At 37.1% G+C, this 17901-nt stretch overlaps 1 protein-coding gene across 38 annotated transcripts in view; it reads left to right on the top strand.

The window, feature by feature from the left end:
* The window catches only part of KCNMA1 (potassium calcium-activated channel subfamily M alpha 1), a 527339-nt gene that overhangs the window by 124654 nt on the left and 384784 nt on the right, over positions 1–17901 (top strand). For all 38 annotated transcript variants that reach the window (XM_041127120.1, XM_030030358.2, XM_030030356.2 and 35 more), the window contains exon 2: positions 12978–13142. In XM_041127120.1, coding sequence (XP_040983054.1) covers positions 12978–13142 — 165 coding nt within the window. The remainder of the gene's footprint in view (positions 1–12977; positions 13143–17901) is intronic.

Raw genomic sequence — 17901 nt, 5'->3', positions numbered from 1 at the left:
AAATTCAAATGGTAATAGTGGTAGGTTTTTTAGAGGAAATAGAATTGTTTTATCATTTTTGAATACTGAAAAAAATGAAAACTGAATTAAGGTAACATTTTTTCATTTGAATTTTTACAGCTCTTTCTATTGATCCAATCAATAACAAGGAGACTTTGTTTCCACAGAGTGCCCTTTAAAATAGATTTGAAGTCAAGTTTTATTAACACAGCACAGTACAAAAATCTGATATATGACTTAGTGTTAAGGAAGAAGCTTCCTTCTTCACAGGAAGTTAATTTTATTCAGTGGAAAACTTTTGCAACCTAGGGTGAGGACCACTACACGCTTTTAGCTAGTAAAACAAGGCAGTAATGGTTGCCAATGTGGACATCATCAGTAATTGAAAGTAAAAGTACTTAAGTATTATACTTCACTTTACAAGCATCAATAAAATCAAGCACTTGAATTATGCACAGTGCATCCCATGGTGACAGTGAGGATTCGGAGAGTGACCAGGAAGAAAAATATCCTTGAATACTCTTCTCAGAGGGGTGTATCTGCAGACAAAATGGGAATCATGTTATGTATGACTTCTGCCTTTGTAACCTGTAAATCCCATTTCCCTTGCTAAACTAGTTTGTGAGGATAAATGTCACACTTTTAAACTAGAAAAAAAAGCCAATCTTACAGTTCATGCCTTTTTTTTTTTCTGATTTCCATGAGTTGAATCTGAAATACAGAGATGTATTTATTTCTCAAAGTGCATTCCTCAAATGCATCCTGTAGTTATATGTGTTACTTCAACGTCTTGTTACTGAATAAACTAGAGTCAGATATTTGGAAGATGTGAATTACTGATGTATGAATCATTACTTGCTTTTTCTCTATTAGGGCTTAATTAAGCCCTTTTTTTCTTTCAAGAAGTAGTAAAGGTAAAATTTTTAACTTCATGTGATACTTGGATGGGATTGTCAATGAATCTCATTCACAGATAAATTATGGGGGGCACCTGCATCTTGGGAAGCTGTGTGAGGTAATTATGCAGCACTATAAATGGAGGAAGACTCTAAAGCTTCAAGTTGATGAGTAGGTTCTGTAAAACACAGCTTGTGAATAGTGTAAAGTGTGACAGCCTGTTTTGATGAGCTGTTTGATCTTTTTGCTGCTGCAAACTCTTTACCAGAATAATTTATATAAAATTTAAAAGAAAAAAACTGGAGTTCTAGTCTCTGTAATAAAGTTACTAGATAATCACAAAATTGCAAGATGTAAACAAAGGTCATGGTTGATTTCCACCTGTTTTCAAGATTGAAATTTTTGTACTAGCATTAACTTTATTACTGATCATTGTCAACTTCTTCTGCTCCCCTAAAGGCTGAGCAAATTAAAACTCAATATTCTGTAATGATTTAATAATTGTTATTCTTTTAGTTTCTTTCTTACTATTATTTAATCTTAGAGCTAAACATTTAAATTGACCTATTCTTTCACCTCTGTTCATTATCTTTCCTGATCAGTGGAGAATAACTGCTTGCTGTATCATGCATAATTTATAGACAGAGTGAGTACTCAGAGGTAACGTGTTTTTGTGACATGCAGTATTTGCTGGTTTGACAAATCTGGAAGTCATAAACTGCAGACTCATGAGATGGAACAATGTCTGTCTTTAAGCACCTCACCTGCCCTCTGCTACTAATGCAACTCTGCCAGGGCTGCTTCTAACAATTCAGGCTCTCTGAGGAACTTCAAAGAGTTGCTGTTCTCATTTAGAAAATGACCTGTCAGAGTAGGAACTTCACCTACAAGTTTTGGTACAGGCAGATTCAGTCCTGCCATAAGCAAAGAAGACTTAGATATAATTCTTAGTGTTATGAAAATCAAGAATGGACACCATGTATCTTTATTTTCCAGTAGTCCAACTTCTGATTGCTTGCAAAGGCTATGTTCAATGTCACAGTCAGGCATCAATTCCTGGCAGTGCATCACTAGTACATCCACAAGAGGAGGAAATGATCTCTGTGCCAGTTAAAGTTATTCCTGCTATTTAAAAAGATGAGGTTAAGAAAGTCAAAGAGAAATCACTGAGCTTGTTCTCATTCTATATGGCATAAATAAAAATTAATGGAGCTATAGTATGCAAGTCAAAAATTTAGCTTTCCTCTCTTCTCTGCCTTAGATTTCAGTCAGTATCTCTGAATTTGCAGGAACTGTGGCTGTTTCTTTGCATCATAAATGTACCAGCTGCTGTATTTGTAGTGTACAAGTACTGACTTTGGATAATTTGGATGCTGATATTTAGTGTCTGGGAAGTCAACCAAAATAATGTATGTTACCTAAAACAAATTTATCTACAAGGAAATTTTCTTCTTTTAGGTTTAAAAATTTTTGTCTACTTAATCATTTATGCAAGGGAGTCATGGGATTCAGATTACACAAAATTGTTTCCATAGCAGTGGGTAATGAATGAGGTCATAGCTACTTGATTAAATAATAGCACTTGTACATTTCTTACAGTGTGACATAACTGATCCTTTAAGGGGAAATATTTAGTTTAATGTAATTATTTCAAAGTAATCATTAAAATTGTTACTTTACAACTAAATGTACGTTTTCAGTATTCTTGAAAATTAGAGCTGTATATCTTTCCTCCAGATTCCTGCACCTTTGTGTGCTCTCTGACTCTCTCTTCCCGCCCCCTGCAAAGTTCTTCCAGTCTGAAAGCTGCATTAGACTCTGTAATCTCTGAGGTGAGAAGTGTTGTGTGCTGTTAAATATTTTTAATTACTTATTGGCTGACCTGCTGCTCTTCAAATATTTATGTGCTGCACACTGGAACTTAATTTCCTACATCGTTAAAGGCTTAGATATGGCTTTATATCCTACAGAGAGCTGCCTTTAATTCATTGTGAGTTCCTTTATAATTTTCATACAACAAATATAAAAATTATGTATCACCGTTAAATCAAAAAAGTCCTTAGAGATGACTCATTTGTCCAATTTGGCAGGTAATAGAACAATTCTCTGGCATTTTTCAAATCATCACTAATCCATGTGTTTTATGGTATTACCAAATAGTTATATTTGTGAGTCTCAGTTATTTTTGTCCCACTGCCTCCCTCCTTCATCTTTTATCCTGTCACCTCTAAAACCTTCTGGAAAAATCATAAATCTCTTTGTAAAAATGTAAATGCAAATAAATCCTGTTTGACAGCGTCAGCATTGAGGAAGGTTGCCTGTACTCCCACACAATATTAATAATTTGCTCTTTCACGTAAAATAGAAGCCACAAGTGTTTTAGTCCTCTTCCTTGAAAATGTTTGATTTGGATCAAATGAAGGCCTGAAATTCCTGTCACCAAGGTTTCTAGGGAGTTCTGCCATTCAAGGAAGTGAGTAGTTAATTCCTTTACGCAAGGACCAAGATCCCGGTTTTGGAGTAGTTACGGTACCTTGTGCTTATAGAGACTCTGTCCATTAAGCTATGTAATGCCTTTCCTAATCCATGGAGTCTTTGTGATTTTGGGGCATCAGAGAGGTGGTTTTGAGCACCAGTTTTAGTCACTGGTGCTAGCTGCATCACTATTCTGTAATATGCAGAAGAGGGGAAGAATTTCCTTCTGCAATCCAGTCTGCATCTCTTTCTCTCAGATACCTCTGATACCACAAGCAAGAAAGTACTATGAAGTTAATATAGTGAAAGAAAGCGTACTGTTTGCTAATAGATAAAAGCCTCTTCTGTAATTGAGCACGGTGGAGAAAAGTATGCAACTGAAAAGATACTGCCAAGTTTAATTTCACTGACAAAGCAGTTTGATACTTATTTTGTACCTTGTATTTGTATGTATCTTTTAGTGAAATAAACCTCCTACTTTTGGAACCTTTTAATGACCTATTTTAATGTTGAGTATTCTTGGCAGAGAATATTTTTTTCAGCAGTTTTCTTATTTCAGCTTCTACCACATAATTATTTTGTAAAAGCGACTGTCATAATTTAGATCATATAAAAGATTTATTGGTAATGCTTCTCTTAAAATTAGGCAAAATCAAATGCATGATTTTTCAATGTGTTTTTCATCCTTTCACAGTAGTAAAAAAAAAATGCCAAGAGCTGATGATTGAAAAACTTGAATTGGAGTTGGGTATTACTTAACAAAAACAACAACAACAAAATTATAAGCAATCAGCTAAAGTACTTCCTGTAATTAAGATAAACTAGTTAGGTAATTTCCCCACTGTTTATTACTTTTTTTTCATTTATTAAGACCTTTTTCTCACATTTATGAAGCACTTTGATATTTTTGGTTTGCAATGAATCGTATAGCATCACAAAAATGAGCTAAGTATGAAGACAGTAAGTGAAGTGTGGTTTTTATTGCTTGTTACAAGTTTTTGTTGAATTACTGATACTTAGAATGTTTTATCATCTGTAACAGAAAGAAATTTCTCCTGGATTAATTAGTCAATAGGATGTAGGTAATCTGGCAGTGTTTATTTCATGATGATGTCTGTATCAATTTTATTGTCAATGGTATGCTTTCTTTGACTTGCTTTCTGTTAGGTGGGAGGAAATAAAACGGGAGGATAACAGAAAATACACATACCTTTCTACCCTTCTGTGTGCTTTTTCATTAAAGTTCCCTTCACTTTCTATCGTTTTCATAACTCAGTCCCATCTGGTATTGCTTCATGTATTTTTTACAGTTTTAGTTTCCATCATATTTAAGGTTAGTGATCTGGCATGCCTACTCTAAAGTTTTTTAAAATACATTTTGAAAGAATGGTCTCAGTGTAATGCTTGAACCACAGAAAAGGCAGTTAAAGACTAATATTCTGTTTTACATAGTAATTGTCTAATATGCCTACTGTACCTACTCCTATGGTATTATTGGGACCAAAGAATAATGACATGTCTCCTTTGATTTAAACTTAGTGTCCCTATTAATAAAATGAAATGCTTGTTTTGCCCTTTTGTCTGCTACTTTGTAATTGAACAGGGTCTTTAGGAAATATTTAAAGTGATAATAATGTCATCTTTGTAAAGGAAATTAATAAGAAATGCTCTGTTGACTATAGATAAGGAAAATAACTTTATGGATATGGGCTAGTTGTTAGTTTGACAATTTGTGAAATATTTTCAGTGAATAATCCTAAGCTGTACATCACTGACTTGTCCTGTTTTTATTTATTTATGTATTGCAGACAGTAAGTTAACTTGTTATGTACAAGTTCACTAGTTATTTCTATAAATGTGGTCTGATACACAATTAGAAGTAACAAAGGAAAACTTAAGGGTTTATTTTTATGAATAAATATAAATGAAATTATTCACACAAACTTCTGAACTCATAGTCAAAGCTTATGTATTGTTATAAACAGTTGCTAACTTGAACCAAGAATCATAAGGTTTTTAAAAACCACCCCGTTTGTCCATCTGAATGCATGTGAAGTTTGTAACGACTTTGTTTTTATCGCAGATTTTTAGTTGTGAGAATCACGCTCTCCTTCTGACAATCTCTTTCATTAAGTGCAATTTTTAAAAAATTGTTGTTGGATTCTCACATTGTGCAGTCCTTCTATATTCCTCCCCTATTTACTCTTCTATAACTTCAGTGGGCACTGGTTTTATCATCTATTTTTACTTCCTGGCATCATTATTAAGACTCTGCTTTTTCATTTCACTATAATGCCTGGAATTGTTCATTCTTTCCCTTTTACACTTCTGTCTTATATGTTTAATTGTCTTGTATAATTAGTCTAACAATCTTTACCAGTATGTTTTTAGTGTGTCTTACTTTATGATTCCCTACACTATGCCTGCATCGTCTGCCATTTGTGTAATACTGAAACACTAAAAATCCTAAATATATTTATCTTTATAAGATCCCTATGCAACAGAAATTACCGTTACTCTTGTTCTATAGCTGTGGGATGAAGACATGAAGAGACTAGATAATGTGACTGAGGACTTCAAAAATTTGGTGGCAGAACAGAAACTTCAGCAAGTCTCCCAATTCTTAGGCTGGTATGGAAATCACTCAGCCAGCTTTCCAGTTATTCAGAAATACTGCTTTTCACCAATGGAGGTGTTACATCATAACACCTCCATTAACATGTAGAAATTTTTAAACTTTGAACTGAGTCTTTTTGTATTTTCTTCAGATTTCAGATAATGTAGGTGTCTGCTGTTTCATGTTCTTAAGTGAGAACCATACCCAGGAACCTTTCATTTGACAGACTTATGCTGTTTGTGGGATCATGGCTGGGACACTGTATTTTACTAATCTAGTTTCCCTTTCCTCTCAGGGTCAAGGTTTTAGAATTAATTCCTCTACTGCAGCAATTTTTGTCAGTCAAAACAATGACATGAAAAGGGGATTTTATACAAGTAACCCATACCAGAAATATGAAGGGCACAAAAAAAAAAAGTCTTTCAGGATTACTGAATGTATGCACAAGTGCAACAGAGAAGATGGTAACTGGAAAAAGAGAAAATGTGTTTGGTCTTGGAACCTAGTCTCTTCACGGTGAAAGATTTTTTTTTTTTTTTTTTGGCCAGCACAGGAAGTAAGGTTCTAGTTGTAAGTAATGACTGGCAAGGAGCTTCTCAGAATTTCTGCAGGAATGCAGAAAGCAAAAAGAATAGTTGTTTCACAGGAGTTTACCATCTCTTAAACTAATAAGAAAAGTTTTGGAATCTATTTTGGACTTAATTTTTCTTAACCTGCCAGATTTGCAAACACCAAATTACATAGCTTCTGAATATTTTATGAGAGAAAAATGCTTGGCTATCTCATCAGCCATGTTTTCCACTGATCATTCTGTTTCCTTTTACTCAGTGAGAGGAGTAATGTTTTTCTAGGTATCAATAATTAATCCTTTGAAACTAGCCAAACCATAGCTGCAATATGATAACTGACACCAATGTAACCTAATATTGACTAAGAACCTAATATTCAAAGAAATGCAGCGGATAGGCCAGTTTATAGGGAGTATCTCTTAGCTCACATTTAGTTGGTTTAGCCTTTGCTTTCTCTTTCCTGCAGGATTGACTCTTTTCAAAGAGTTGTCTAAGTCTCCATACAGCTATTTATTTCTCATATTCCCATCTGCTTTCTTTATTAATATTCCAGTGAAATCCTGTGTTTGCTAAACAGAACAGGTGAACTTCTTCAGGTTTTTTTGTTTTGTTTGTTCGTAGCACTGGATGAACTGGTACTTAGTAACTATTAAGATGAAGACTACAGATGGTGACTGTATCTGTTGGAGAACATCTGCTGTGGCAATGTATTCAGGAGGTACCTGATGTCTTGACATACACTGTATGTTGCCCAGCTGCTGAGAATGCAGCATGATATTATGGTTTTATAAAAATTTAAGGCCCCTGTTTGGAGTTATCAAAATGGTGAGAAAATGTATCTACGGGCATGTAATTGAATTACTGATTGAAGTCTAATAACTTTAAACTCAGTGTTTTAGAGGTCTGCCTAACAGAAAGGAGAAATAGTCTTATATGCAAAATTATCCTTCTTCATGTAGCATCTGTTGGTGGCTTTGGGGAAGCAGATGAATGAAAAGGAAAGGAACATGAATGTGGATTTCCAGTGTACAAGAGTGGCCAGTATGAAAGTGTTGTTGATCTGATATAAAACGTTTCTTAAAATGCAGGCTTTAGGAATGCAATGCTGTTAATTGAGGGCAGTTAATAGAGATAAAATTGCAAGTCGCTGGCATCATTATCTAAAGCAGCACTTGCCTTCAAACCAGTTGCAACTGCTATTCTGGCAGGCCCTTACCTCATGTTCTCTAGGATGGAATTCCAAGGCCGGTACTGGGCTTGCTCCATTGGTATTACTGTTTTTAAACATCTGCTTAAATTGAGTGTACTGCTTCCTCTTGTGTGATGTGGGCATGACTCGATGCCCTGTATTCTCATTACAGTTGATACTTCATGATTTTTGCGTGCTATTCATACTAGTTCAATGTTAGATAAGCAGGGATATCAGAAGTCCTTTTCTTTGTTTCACCAGATTTTAACCCAGTTGTTTGCCCTCACATTACCTGCCTGTTTCCTGTGTTTTCTAACATATTTTACCAAGAGACCAGTTTTTTTTTTCAGTACCATACTTCAGAGAGTGCTCACCAGGTTGTCTTCACAGTGTCCTGTTTTTTTAGGGCTTCTAAAAAGGCAAATTATTTTCAGATGACGTTTTAAGTTTTCATAAACATTTTCTGATTTTATTTTGTGTAGTCCTGGGTTGAATGGAGTGTCTGTGCATTAGTTCTATGTCTGTACGGATATTCTAGAGAGAGGTAAAGTGAAGCAGGCAGGACTACATTTTCAAAAATGAAAACTGTTTTTGAGTGTCTTTTCCCTTTTTTGAAGTCTGCTTTCTTAAGATAATTGTGTTTAAGCATCCCAGCACTTGTGTAATCTAAATCAATATTTATTGTTGAAAGTATAAGACAAATCATTGAATTATCTAGTCCAGGTCCGTGTCAAACCATTGGTAGAACAGTGAATCCTGATTCCTGTATGCCCCTTCTCATCATGCATTCTGTTCCATTTTGTCATTAAGTTCAGGAAATACATATTTCACAAAATATTCTGCTTCTCACTTAATCTACCTGAATGTTCCTGTCATCAGGTAATTAAAATAATGAACACTTTGTGAAACAAAAGGTAAGCAGAGTGAATAAAGATAGTATTACTTTACTTGTAGATACTGAGCCTGTAAATAATTAAACAATTACCGTCACTGTCAGGTTATTTTTTTAAGCACCTTTTTCAGGTTGTGGTGTTGGTTACTCAATGCTTTGAGGTGAAGAAATAGCAATGGAGCAGGACTATACAGTTAATAACAGGACTGCTTCGTACACGGTGTAAATGAAAGCAGTCTTTAAATCTCCTTTAGAGGTCTCTGCACAATTGCGTGATGACTTGGGAATAAACTTTTCTTAATACTTAACTGCCAATTAAGTAAGCTAAGAAGCTGGCCATGTAGATGAAAAATATAAAATATCCTAACTGAATACAAGTATTACATAACAGCAAGTAATCTCCATATTAATTACAGCTACAATAATGGCAAGAGTTAGTCTTGGTATGTAGCTGATCATGAGACTCTGCTCCAAATGGTACTTGGCAGGGGATGATTGTTTCACTTATATTTTTATTAAGAAATAATATGGGCTGGAGATTTTAATAGAGGTGAAATAAGTGGTATAAATGCAGAAATACAGCCCTTCAAATGTATTACAGACTTTAATACTTTCAGAGAATCAAATACTGAATAAGTCTGTCACATCTTACTGTTCTATTCTACTGGCAACCAAAAGTCAGTACAGCAAAAAGAACTGTAGGGTATTAGAACCTTTTGAAAATATAAAATCTACCTTTCTCTTTCCATGAATTAAATTTCTTACTGTTTTATTGAGTGTTAGGAAATTTCATTTTTATAATCTTATGAATAATCATGTCTTTAAAATTCAGTTTGATATATTGACAAAAACATTGGGGATAAGGAAGGAGTATGAAAACAATAACAGAATTTTCCAACCTTAATGCTTTCAAGTTCACTACCATGAAATGGACTTTTCCATTCAGCTCTTTTTGTTTAATGATCTGTAGTTCTGTGACTTTCTATACCAAAATCCGTAATTATGAATTTTTTAGCAAGGTGTGCATCCCTGAGATTTTAAATAGGGGTGGAAAAATTAAGAACGTCTGTGGCTTCATCCTCGCTCTGCCGATGACTTCTCTGGTGACTGAGTTAGGCACTTAATCACCATCTCAGTTTCTTATCTGAGAGGAAGAGATAATTGCACCGCCTTTACTATGAAAACCACATTAATACTTTCATTCAGCATAAACTTGTACAGAGCATAAAAGCCCACTGTGCTATGCAGAGGAGGACCGTGGAGTAAAATCTGGCGTGTAGAGTTTACAATCTGAAAGACAAGCTGTAATAGGTACAAAGGGCAGACAAACTGGTGGGAAGAGAGAAGTAAATGGCGCATGTAATCTTTAAGAGGTCAGTAGCTGTGAGGGCGGTGTGGGGCTGCGGGGTTCCCGAGGGCCAGGGCATGCCCAGGCCGGCAGGGCCGGGCCTGGCAGCCAGGGCCTTGTCCCACCGCCCCAGCCAGGGAGCGGGGCAGGCCGGGGCAGCCCCCCCGCCCTGGGCATCAGCAACTCTTTGGGGGCAGGCCGGGGCCAGCCTGGGATGTCAGCCTGTGGGTGAGGGTAAGGATCTGGCCTGGTGAGGGGCACCAGCTGTGGGTTGGCGGGGCTGGTGGGGCCTGGCTCAGCGAGGCCCGTGGCTGGGTAGGACAGGGCTGTGGGGAGTTGCTGGCCCTGGGCTGGGCTGAAATGGCGTCCTGGGCCACAGGCACAGTGGGGGGACCCTGGGAAGAGCCAGGGCCAGTGAGGCCTCTGACTGCCCCCAGGGCCTTAGAGATGTGTCTAGGGTGCCTAAACCTCAATATTTTGTTTTATTACAATGTCTGGTACGTACAGCCACATCATCCGCTCAAAAAAAAACCCAACAAAAAACCCAAAAGAAGCTAGGTTTCTCTTTCTGGTTTATAATCAAAACACTGATGGTGGTCAAGACATTTCTTTGGGACTGTTCTATATGGCTTGGTGATGATATGGGTCAGAAATTGTCCCTAGCCAAAACGTTACTCTCCTGGAAATGCCTTGCGCTGTACTATACATCACTGTCCTAAGCAGTGAGCTCATTTCTGTAGGTTGTGCTCTGTGCGTGTGCAATGCAGTATACGTCTTTCTTGCCAAGTGCAAAACATCTGATTCACTGTATCCAAATTTGTCAGGGAATGAGGTCCAGTTATGCAAATACAAAGTAGCTTTTATCTTTTCTCTGGTTATTTGCTTAGGAAGTACTGAATTACTGTTGTAACTCCGAATAATTTGGTACTATCAATATAGCCACATCATGCACTGTGCTATAATTGCTGGTAAGAAGGCAGGGCCCGCATTTCAGGAGGGAGACTAACCGAGAACAATCTGATTAGCTAATTGAGTTGCAATACTGAGATTCTCTAAAAGCAACTGTTGGTCTCCATATTACATTTTTAGTGTTGCTCTACTGTCCTTTGCTGACAGATTCAGTGCAACAGCCTTATTAGTTCAGTACTGCTCTCAGGAAGTGCCGTTACCTTTATGTCCAGCTGTGTCCTCAAGGCCATCTCACAGCTATGCATTTTGACTGTGGTAGTGTAGTATTCCTACCGTAGTAATAATCAGTGAACCAGCATCAAACATCTTTGCTTGTGTAACAAATATCCCAAAGGGGATTAATGGCAATTGATTTCCTGCTTAGTGGCCTATAGGCAAGTCATCTATAAACGAGATCTTTAAAGCTGTTGGTCTGTGCAGAGTGCTTGAAGCACTAATATAGATCTTTGGGTGCAGTTCAAGTGCTCAGTACTTGCCTCAGCACTGAATTTTGCTGCTTTCCTGTCCCTGTTTCGGCTGGGATAGAGTTCATTGTCTTCCTAGTAGCTAGTGCAGTGCTATGTTTTGAGTTCAGGATGAGTAGAATGTTGATAACACTGATGTTTTCAGTTGTTGCTAAGTAGTGTTTAGTCTAAAGTCAAGGATTTTTTGGCTTCTCATGCCCAGCCAGCAAGAAAGCTGGAGGGGCACAAGAAGTTGGGAGGGAACACAGCCAGGACAGCTGACCCAAACCGGCCAAAGGGGTATTCCATACCATGTGACGTCATGCCCAGTATATAAACTGGGGGGAGTTGGCCTGGGGGGAATCGCTGCTCGGGAACTAACTGGGCATCGGTTGGCGAGTGGTGAGCAATTGCACTGCGCATCATTTGTATATTCCAATCCTTATATTATTATGCTGTCATTTTATTAGTGTCTCATTATCATTATTAGTTTCTTCTTTTCTGTTCTATTAAACCGTTCTTATCGCAACCCATGAGTTTTACTTCTTTTCCTGATTTTTCTCCCCCATCCCACTGGGTGGGGGTGGGGGGAGTGAGTTGAGCAGCTGCGTGGTGCTTAGTTGCTGGCTGGGGTTAAACCACGACACTCCCCTATGCTTGTTTAGGATAACTTTCCAAGTATTCAGGAAGTCATTAGTATTATGCTGTCACCAAAGGCATGCTCATGGCACAGTCTGATTCTTTGCATATGATGTGTTTTAAATGCTGTACAATCCTGGCTGGCTTTTCCTATCATTTCCCTGGATTTTTGTGCAGCATCCATGACTGTAGCACATAGCAGGCAGCCACAGAGCACAACATCCTTATGGCAGCATCTGTGAGAGACCGATATGAATTCCAGTGCATGTGACTCATCAGTCAGCTTAGTGCAGCTGAGGGTCCTCTTTAATTTCTAGCTCTCCGTTCTACGAGAGCCATTTACTGACAGAAGAATTCCTGTGATATATTAAACACTTTTATTGAAACTGGTTCAGTGATAGCATGGCAGCTCCCTGCAGATTCTTTATGGTGTATTTTGTTCCCCTCACACTTGATAATTATTGTCTTGTTACATCATGCTTCTCAGTGAAGGTTTACTCAGAAAATTAATTCTAGTGATAGTAAATTAAAATTGTACATAAATTATGTTCACACCTAGTACACATTGTTTTGAATTAATACATCAAAAGGTCCTTCAGTGTATGTCTGACAAACTCATTTGTATGTAGCTCTATAATTGCATACATAGCTCTTGGCAATTATGCTGCGTATAGGGAAGGAAAATATAGCATATCTGATGCCAAATATATGTTTTTAAGATGTAATGTCAAGGAGAGTATTATTATCTAGTTGTTAGTCTGGTACGTCATAGAACGTTTCTATTTCTATTATTTCTGAAGAGATATGGCCATGTAGGTGCTTAATTTCATCTAGCCCGAATCCAGGAAGACTGATTTGCTTTTTTCATAGCCACAACCATACGCTGACTTCCACTGTCAAATTGCTAAACATTGACTAACCCAAATACTTACTTTGCAGGAGGCCCAGAAGATCAATGGTGGTGGAGATACACAGGTAGATGGGGCCTGCAAACCAACAGATGAAAAAGAGGAGAATGTGGCAGCAGAAGTAGGATGGATGACCTCCGTGAAGGACTGGGCAGGAGTCATGATATCTGCCCAGACGTTAACTGGCAGAGTACTTGTAAGTTTTCTATGATTTTCTGTATTCTTATTTTAAAGAACATTTTTTTAGCAAACACTGTGTCCCAGCATTACTGGAGGATTTTTGATTGGTTTGTTGCATCAGCGCTGAATCAATCCCAGTTTTCTCTTTTGGAAGTAAAATAGTAGACTCCCACTGCAAAAGAGAAGCAGAGACAGAAAGAAAAACTGACTTCCAGCCCACCCCTCAGCCTATTTCAGTATTCTGGCACCATGATTTTCAACTATGCTACAAACAGTGAGTTTAGTAATTCCATATTACGTGGTAAAACTATAGGCCTATTTTGTCTGGAAGTAAAATTGTGCTAGCAAAAATGGAAGCCAACTTGGAAAATAAGCACAGTGTTACAAATGTAGATAGTGGTCAGGACTGTAAAGCAAAGTCAAGTTTGAATTGGCCATGCAATGGGATTTGTGATACTTCAATAGACTGATAGTGATTTTTAGTTCTCTTGATCTTTTTCTTTATTAACTTAGGAAATCTTTCAAACATGTGAACAGTTATGAATCAAATAGAGCCACAAATCTGATATTGATAATATGTGATTTAAAGTTCCACTGAAAAAGCTTTGTAGTTTTCACTGTATTTGAATGTAATTATTTTAAAGGCTTGTCAAAGCATACTTAATTCCCAAGGGTTTTCTATGGAGTTCACTGCAGTAAAAGGTGTCTCCTGTGTGATTTTGATTAGTTTCCTTGTTAGAATTCATGTGCTTATAAACTAACAGCTAAAGTGATTTAAATCCCATTTAAAAATTTCGAGAATCCCAGTGAGACTATGGAGCTAGTTTGGGTTAAACTGAAAACAGAATTTGTGTCCTTGATTGCTTACTTTAGTTAAGAGATATTTTACTGTGAGTCAGTTCTGGTCTACAGAGTAATTATTTGGGCGGGGGGAGGGAAGGAAAAGACAAGAAATTGCACTTCCCAATCAAGTCTTTCACAGAGAAAAGTTGAAGTGGCTCAATTGCTACTGCCTTGTTTAGTTCTGCAATAATATTATTTTGATTATTTTTTCTTAAAAATACCTTCTGCCCATTTGCTTGTGTTAAATGCTGACTTTTTATCAGTAGCTTGAAAACATGTTCCATTGCTGCTTTTAGCACTACATGTCTTCTATGTGAAACTGTCTTATGAAAAGTGGCATATTGATCTTTTGCATGTTTTCCTGACACCTTCAGCATTAAAAATGACAAATCTTAGAGCCGTGCTTCTTGTTCCATTTTAAGTATCAAGGCTGGAAACCACCCAAACCCAGAGTCCTATGCTACTAGCTATGCAATCAGAAATTGGCGTGAGGTATATGTGAGCACAAATACAAATAAACAATCAAGACCAAAACCTAAAATACAAAACACATTTTACTCTGTATTTTTATTCAAGATACTGAGAGAACTTATTCAATTCCATTTGATGATTTTATTTCTTTAGGGTTTTTTTTTTTGTACTTGCAGTTTACTATTGCATCTTATAAGGGACTAGTTTATTTCCAGAGTTTTTTGTAGACAGCTGGCTGTCATGAAAGGGAGTGGTTTGGACCACTTAAAGAATCACTTCCAATGGTATTAGCAAAAGAAAAATTATTTAATAGGAATTTAAGTAAAAGTGCGACTTCACAGAATTCGATGGCAAGGTTCACTCTATAACTTAATACATGGATGAAATGCACGCGGGAAAATTGAGTTAGAATCAGACTAAAATTAGGTATACAGAGACTGAAAATGCAGTAAGTTAAAAAAGAGAAATATACAATGAAAAATCGAGTTAGAATTGATTTCTGGTGATTCGTACAGAGATGGGGAATGTAAAAAGAGTAAGGGAGACCCTCCCATTGAGTCACGAGGTTGAGAGAAGACCCTCTTGCTTTCTAAACTCCTGTTGGAGTCTAGGTGCGGCTGGATCAACTCCTAGTCCCAGACTTGGTCAACGGTTTATATCTAAGGGATTATGAGTATAATAACAGCCTGAGATTCATTCACAGTCGAATAAAGTTCATGACAGTAATTTAAGTGTAGATTTGAAAAGCAATAACTTGAATATTCTATAGCAAGTATATTACACGTTAGTACACACACACATGCATAAAGGCAGTAAGAGATATACATATAAGCAAGTAAAAGAGGTATACCTGTTAAAAATTCCCCTCGAGTTCAGTGAAAATATTCACGTTGAATGCTTCGGCATCTTTCTCAACGGGCAAAGCGTCGAGCCTCAAGGAACGGAGAGTATCAGCCCAGGTCCTGTTGGCTTTTGGTGACAGACCTCCGATCTTCACAAACGGAAAAGTTTGCGAGCTCTGAGAGGCTTCCTGCTCAGAGGGAGATGCTGGTCGCAGCCCGCTGCGGTCCGGGAGAGCTCAAAGGGTCTCACTTAGTACCGCTGTTTATAGGTTGGGGAGGTGATTGACTTCAGTCATCAAGAAATTACTGGGATTCCAGCTGCGCTGGTACCATTTCACATCAGTCATGATTCAGATGAGGAATATTCTGGGGCTGTTGGAGAATGACTGAAGATTCAGATAGGGGATGCTCCAAGGTTGTCAGGAGAGGGCTGGGATGTCTCAAGGTTTGTATGAGAGAAATAATTTTCTCTACTTTTGGGTTTTTTTGTTGTCACCGGACAGCAGGATTCCTTGAGACGGTCTGCATGACTCCCTGTCTTAGCCATGTAAGAGTCACTGGTACGGTCAAGGGACGCTTAATCCACCTGACTCATTACACTTACGCTAAGGCCTAGTGAGACTCCCTGAGTTCGTAGATCAGCCCAGAGAGGGGGAAAGAAATGCACCGCCACAGTGGCCAACATCATTGGGTCAGATTATTTCTGAGAGTATATTTATATTCTTGTCGAGGTATAACAGCAGGTATTGCATGCATCTGGGCTCATCAATGTAACTAACCATCTGAGAAATAAGTAGCGATGTATGGAGTCTGTTAGTTAATTTTGTTCAGTTTAGAAAACAAGATGCATTTATTTTAACATAGCACTCATCAGTTTCAGGCTTTGAATTGATAGGATGTAATTTCTGGAGGACCGTTTCCAGTATGAACATTGACTGTTCATTTAAATTTTACTTTATGGTTATATTTGCTAAAGGTTAACTGCTTCAATATTTGTGCTAGAGAGAATATTCACATTATTTGTAGATATAGGATGTAGCTAAGTCAAGTCAATATTTTTATCAAAGTATATTGTTTGAAAATATTATGGCTTACTCGTGAATTCCTACTAACCTAACACAGCCTGTTTCTACCAGCTGTTATATTTCTGAATCAAAGTGTGGACTTACTTTTCTTTTTTCCCTTGAAAAGAGAGAACTGGTGGCTTTACAGTGTTATGAAATCAAAATTGTATGAGATATCTTCAGCTAAAGAAATTATAGTACATTTTTACATGGTGAGAGTTTAAATTAAAATCAATCTTATACATCCAGTGTTTACAAAAAAGTTTTAAAGGTGGTCCACTGAAAATGGACTTGGGAAAAGAGTTGTAATTGATTTTTAGTTCAGCATGATCACCTGAAGGCTGTTGTATAACTGCTGTCTGGGTTTATTTGACAAGTGAAGGAGACAAGTTAGCAAAGTGTTCAACACACATCAGTGTCTTATTTGTGTTTTCTGCTCATAGAAAAAACTCTCATCGTTATTCTTACCTGGACAGTCATTTTCTCCAAAGAGAATCTTACTGGAATGTCAAGTGCTGTTTGTGGAACCAAAACTGAATAATGTTTTTTGGACCTCTATCTACTGGAGTCTATCACCATATCTTTGACATGTCTGGTCTAGCTTTTATTTCTTCCTCAGTAACCTTACAAAATAACTTCCTAATTTATCAGATCAGTTTGTCCAGGTGCTTTGTTAGTGTTGGATCAAATATTTATATAGTGGCTGCTCCTATAATTGCGTCTTAAATATTTAAACTTCATGGCTACCCACAGGTGAAGAAAATAAAGGCCAACAGTATGGAAAATACAAGACAAAATTTATTTTTAAAAGTCACAGCTTCACATCACTGTAGTTGTAGTACAAAATCGGAGATTTACATCAACATAGGAACATTTGCCCAATTCTCTTGTGAAATCAAACATTTCTGTTTAGACAATAGATACAAATCAGTAGGCAACCTTTAAGATACAGACCAGAAGGCTGCCTTCATCATTGTAGCTGTAGAACTAGTTGAAAACAATTTTATTTTTTTTAGTTTGAAAATTATTTTGGAAAAAACATTTTCCGAGTCATGCATTTCAGTGCATCTTCTGGAAAGTAAGAGGTGTTGCTTGTTATTCATTATCTGGGTCATTGGAGACAGTTAGTGAAATGATTTAATCCATTCCTGAGAAACACAGTGGCTCTGAAATCTTTGAAAGAGATGATTCCCCTCCACACTAGTTTTCTTAAAAATGTTTAATTCATTGGTAGTTGTGGGGGAGGGAAGAGTTCTGTAATCTAAATAACAGGGAAAAAAAAAAAAAACAACCAACCCCAAAAACCATATTCTTAGTCTCCTCCCCTCCCATTCCATTGGTAAAAGAGGAAGAATTACTTTTAAAGACTAAACAAAGAGAGGGGAAATTAAAAACTTCTCAAACTTTGAAATATTTTGCTTTTGACTCCAATTAAATGTTCTGTTTCAAATAAAAATAAATAATCTTAAGTATCTGAAACTTTCATAAAACCTATTTGTGATGGATGTCTGGGCCTGCCAGCAGTGTTTGCTGTGAGTTGTGGAAAAAAACAGTC

Source organism: Aquila chrysaetos, chromosome 11 (genome assembly GCF_900496995.4).
Source record: "Aquila chrysaetos chrysaetos chromosome 11, bAquChr1.4, whole genome shotgun sequence".
NCBI lineage: Eukaryota > Metazoa > Chordata > Aves > Accipitriformes > Accipitridae > Aquila > Aquila chrysaetos.
The sequence above is the reverse complement of the archived record's forward strand: the minus strand, read 5'-3'. Positions and strand labels throughout refer to the sequence as shown.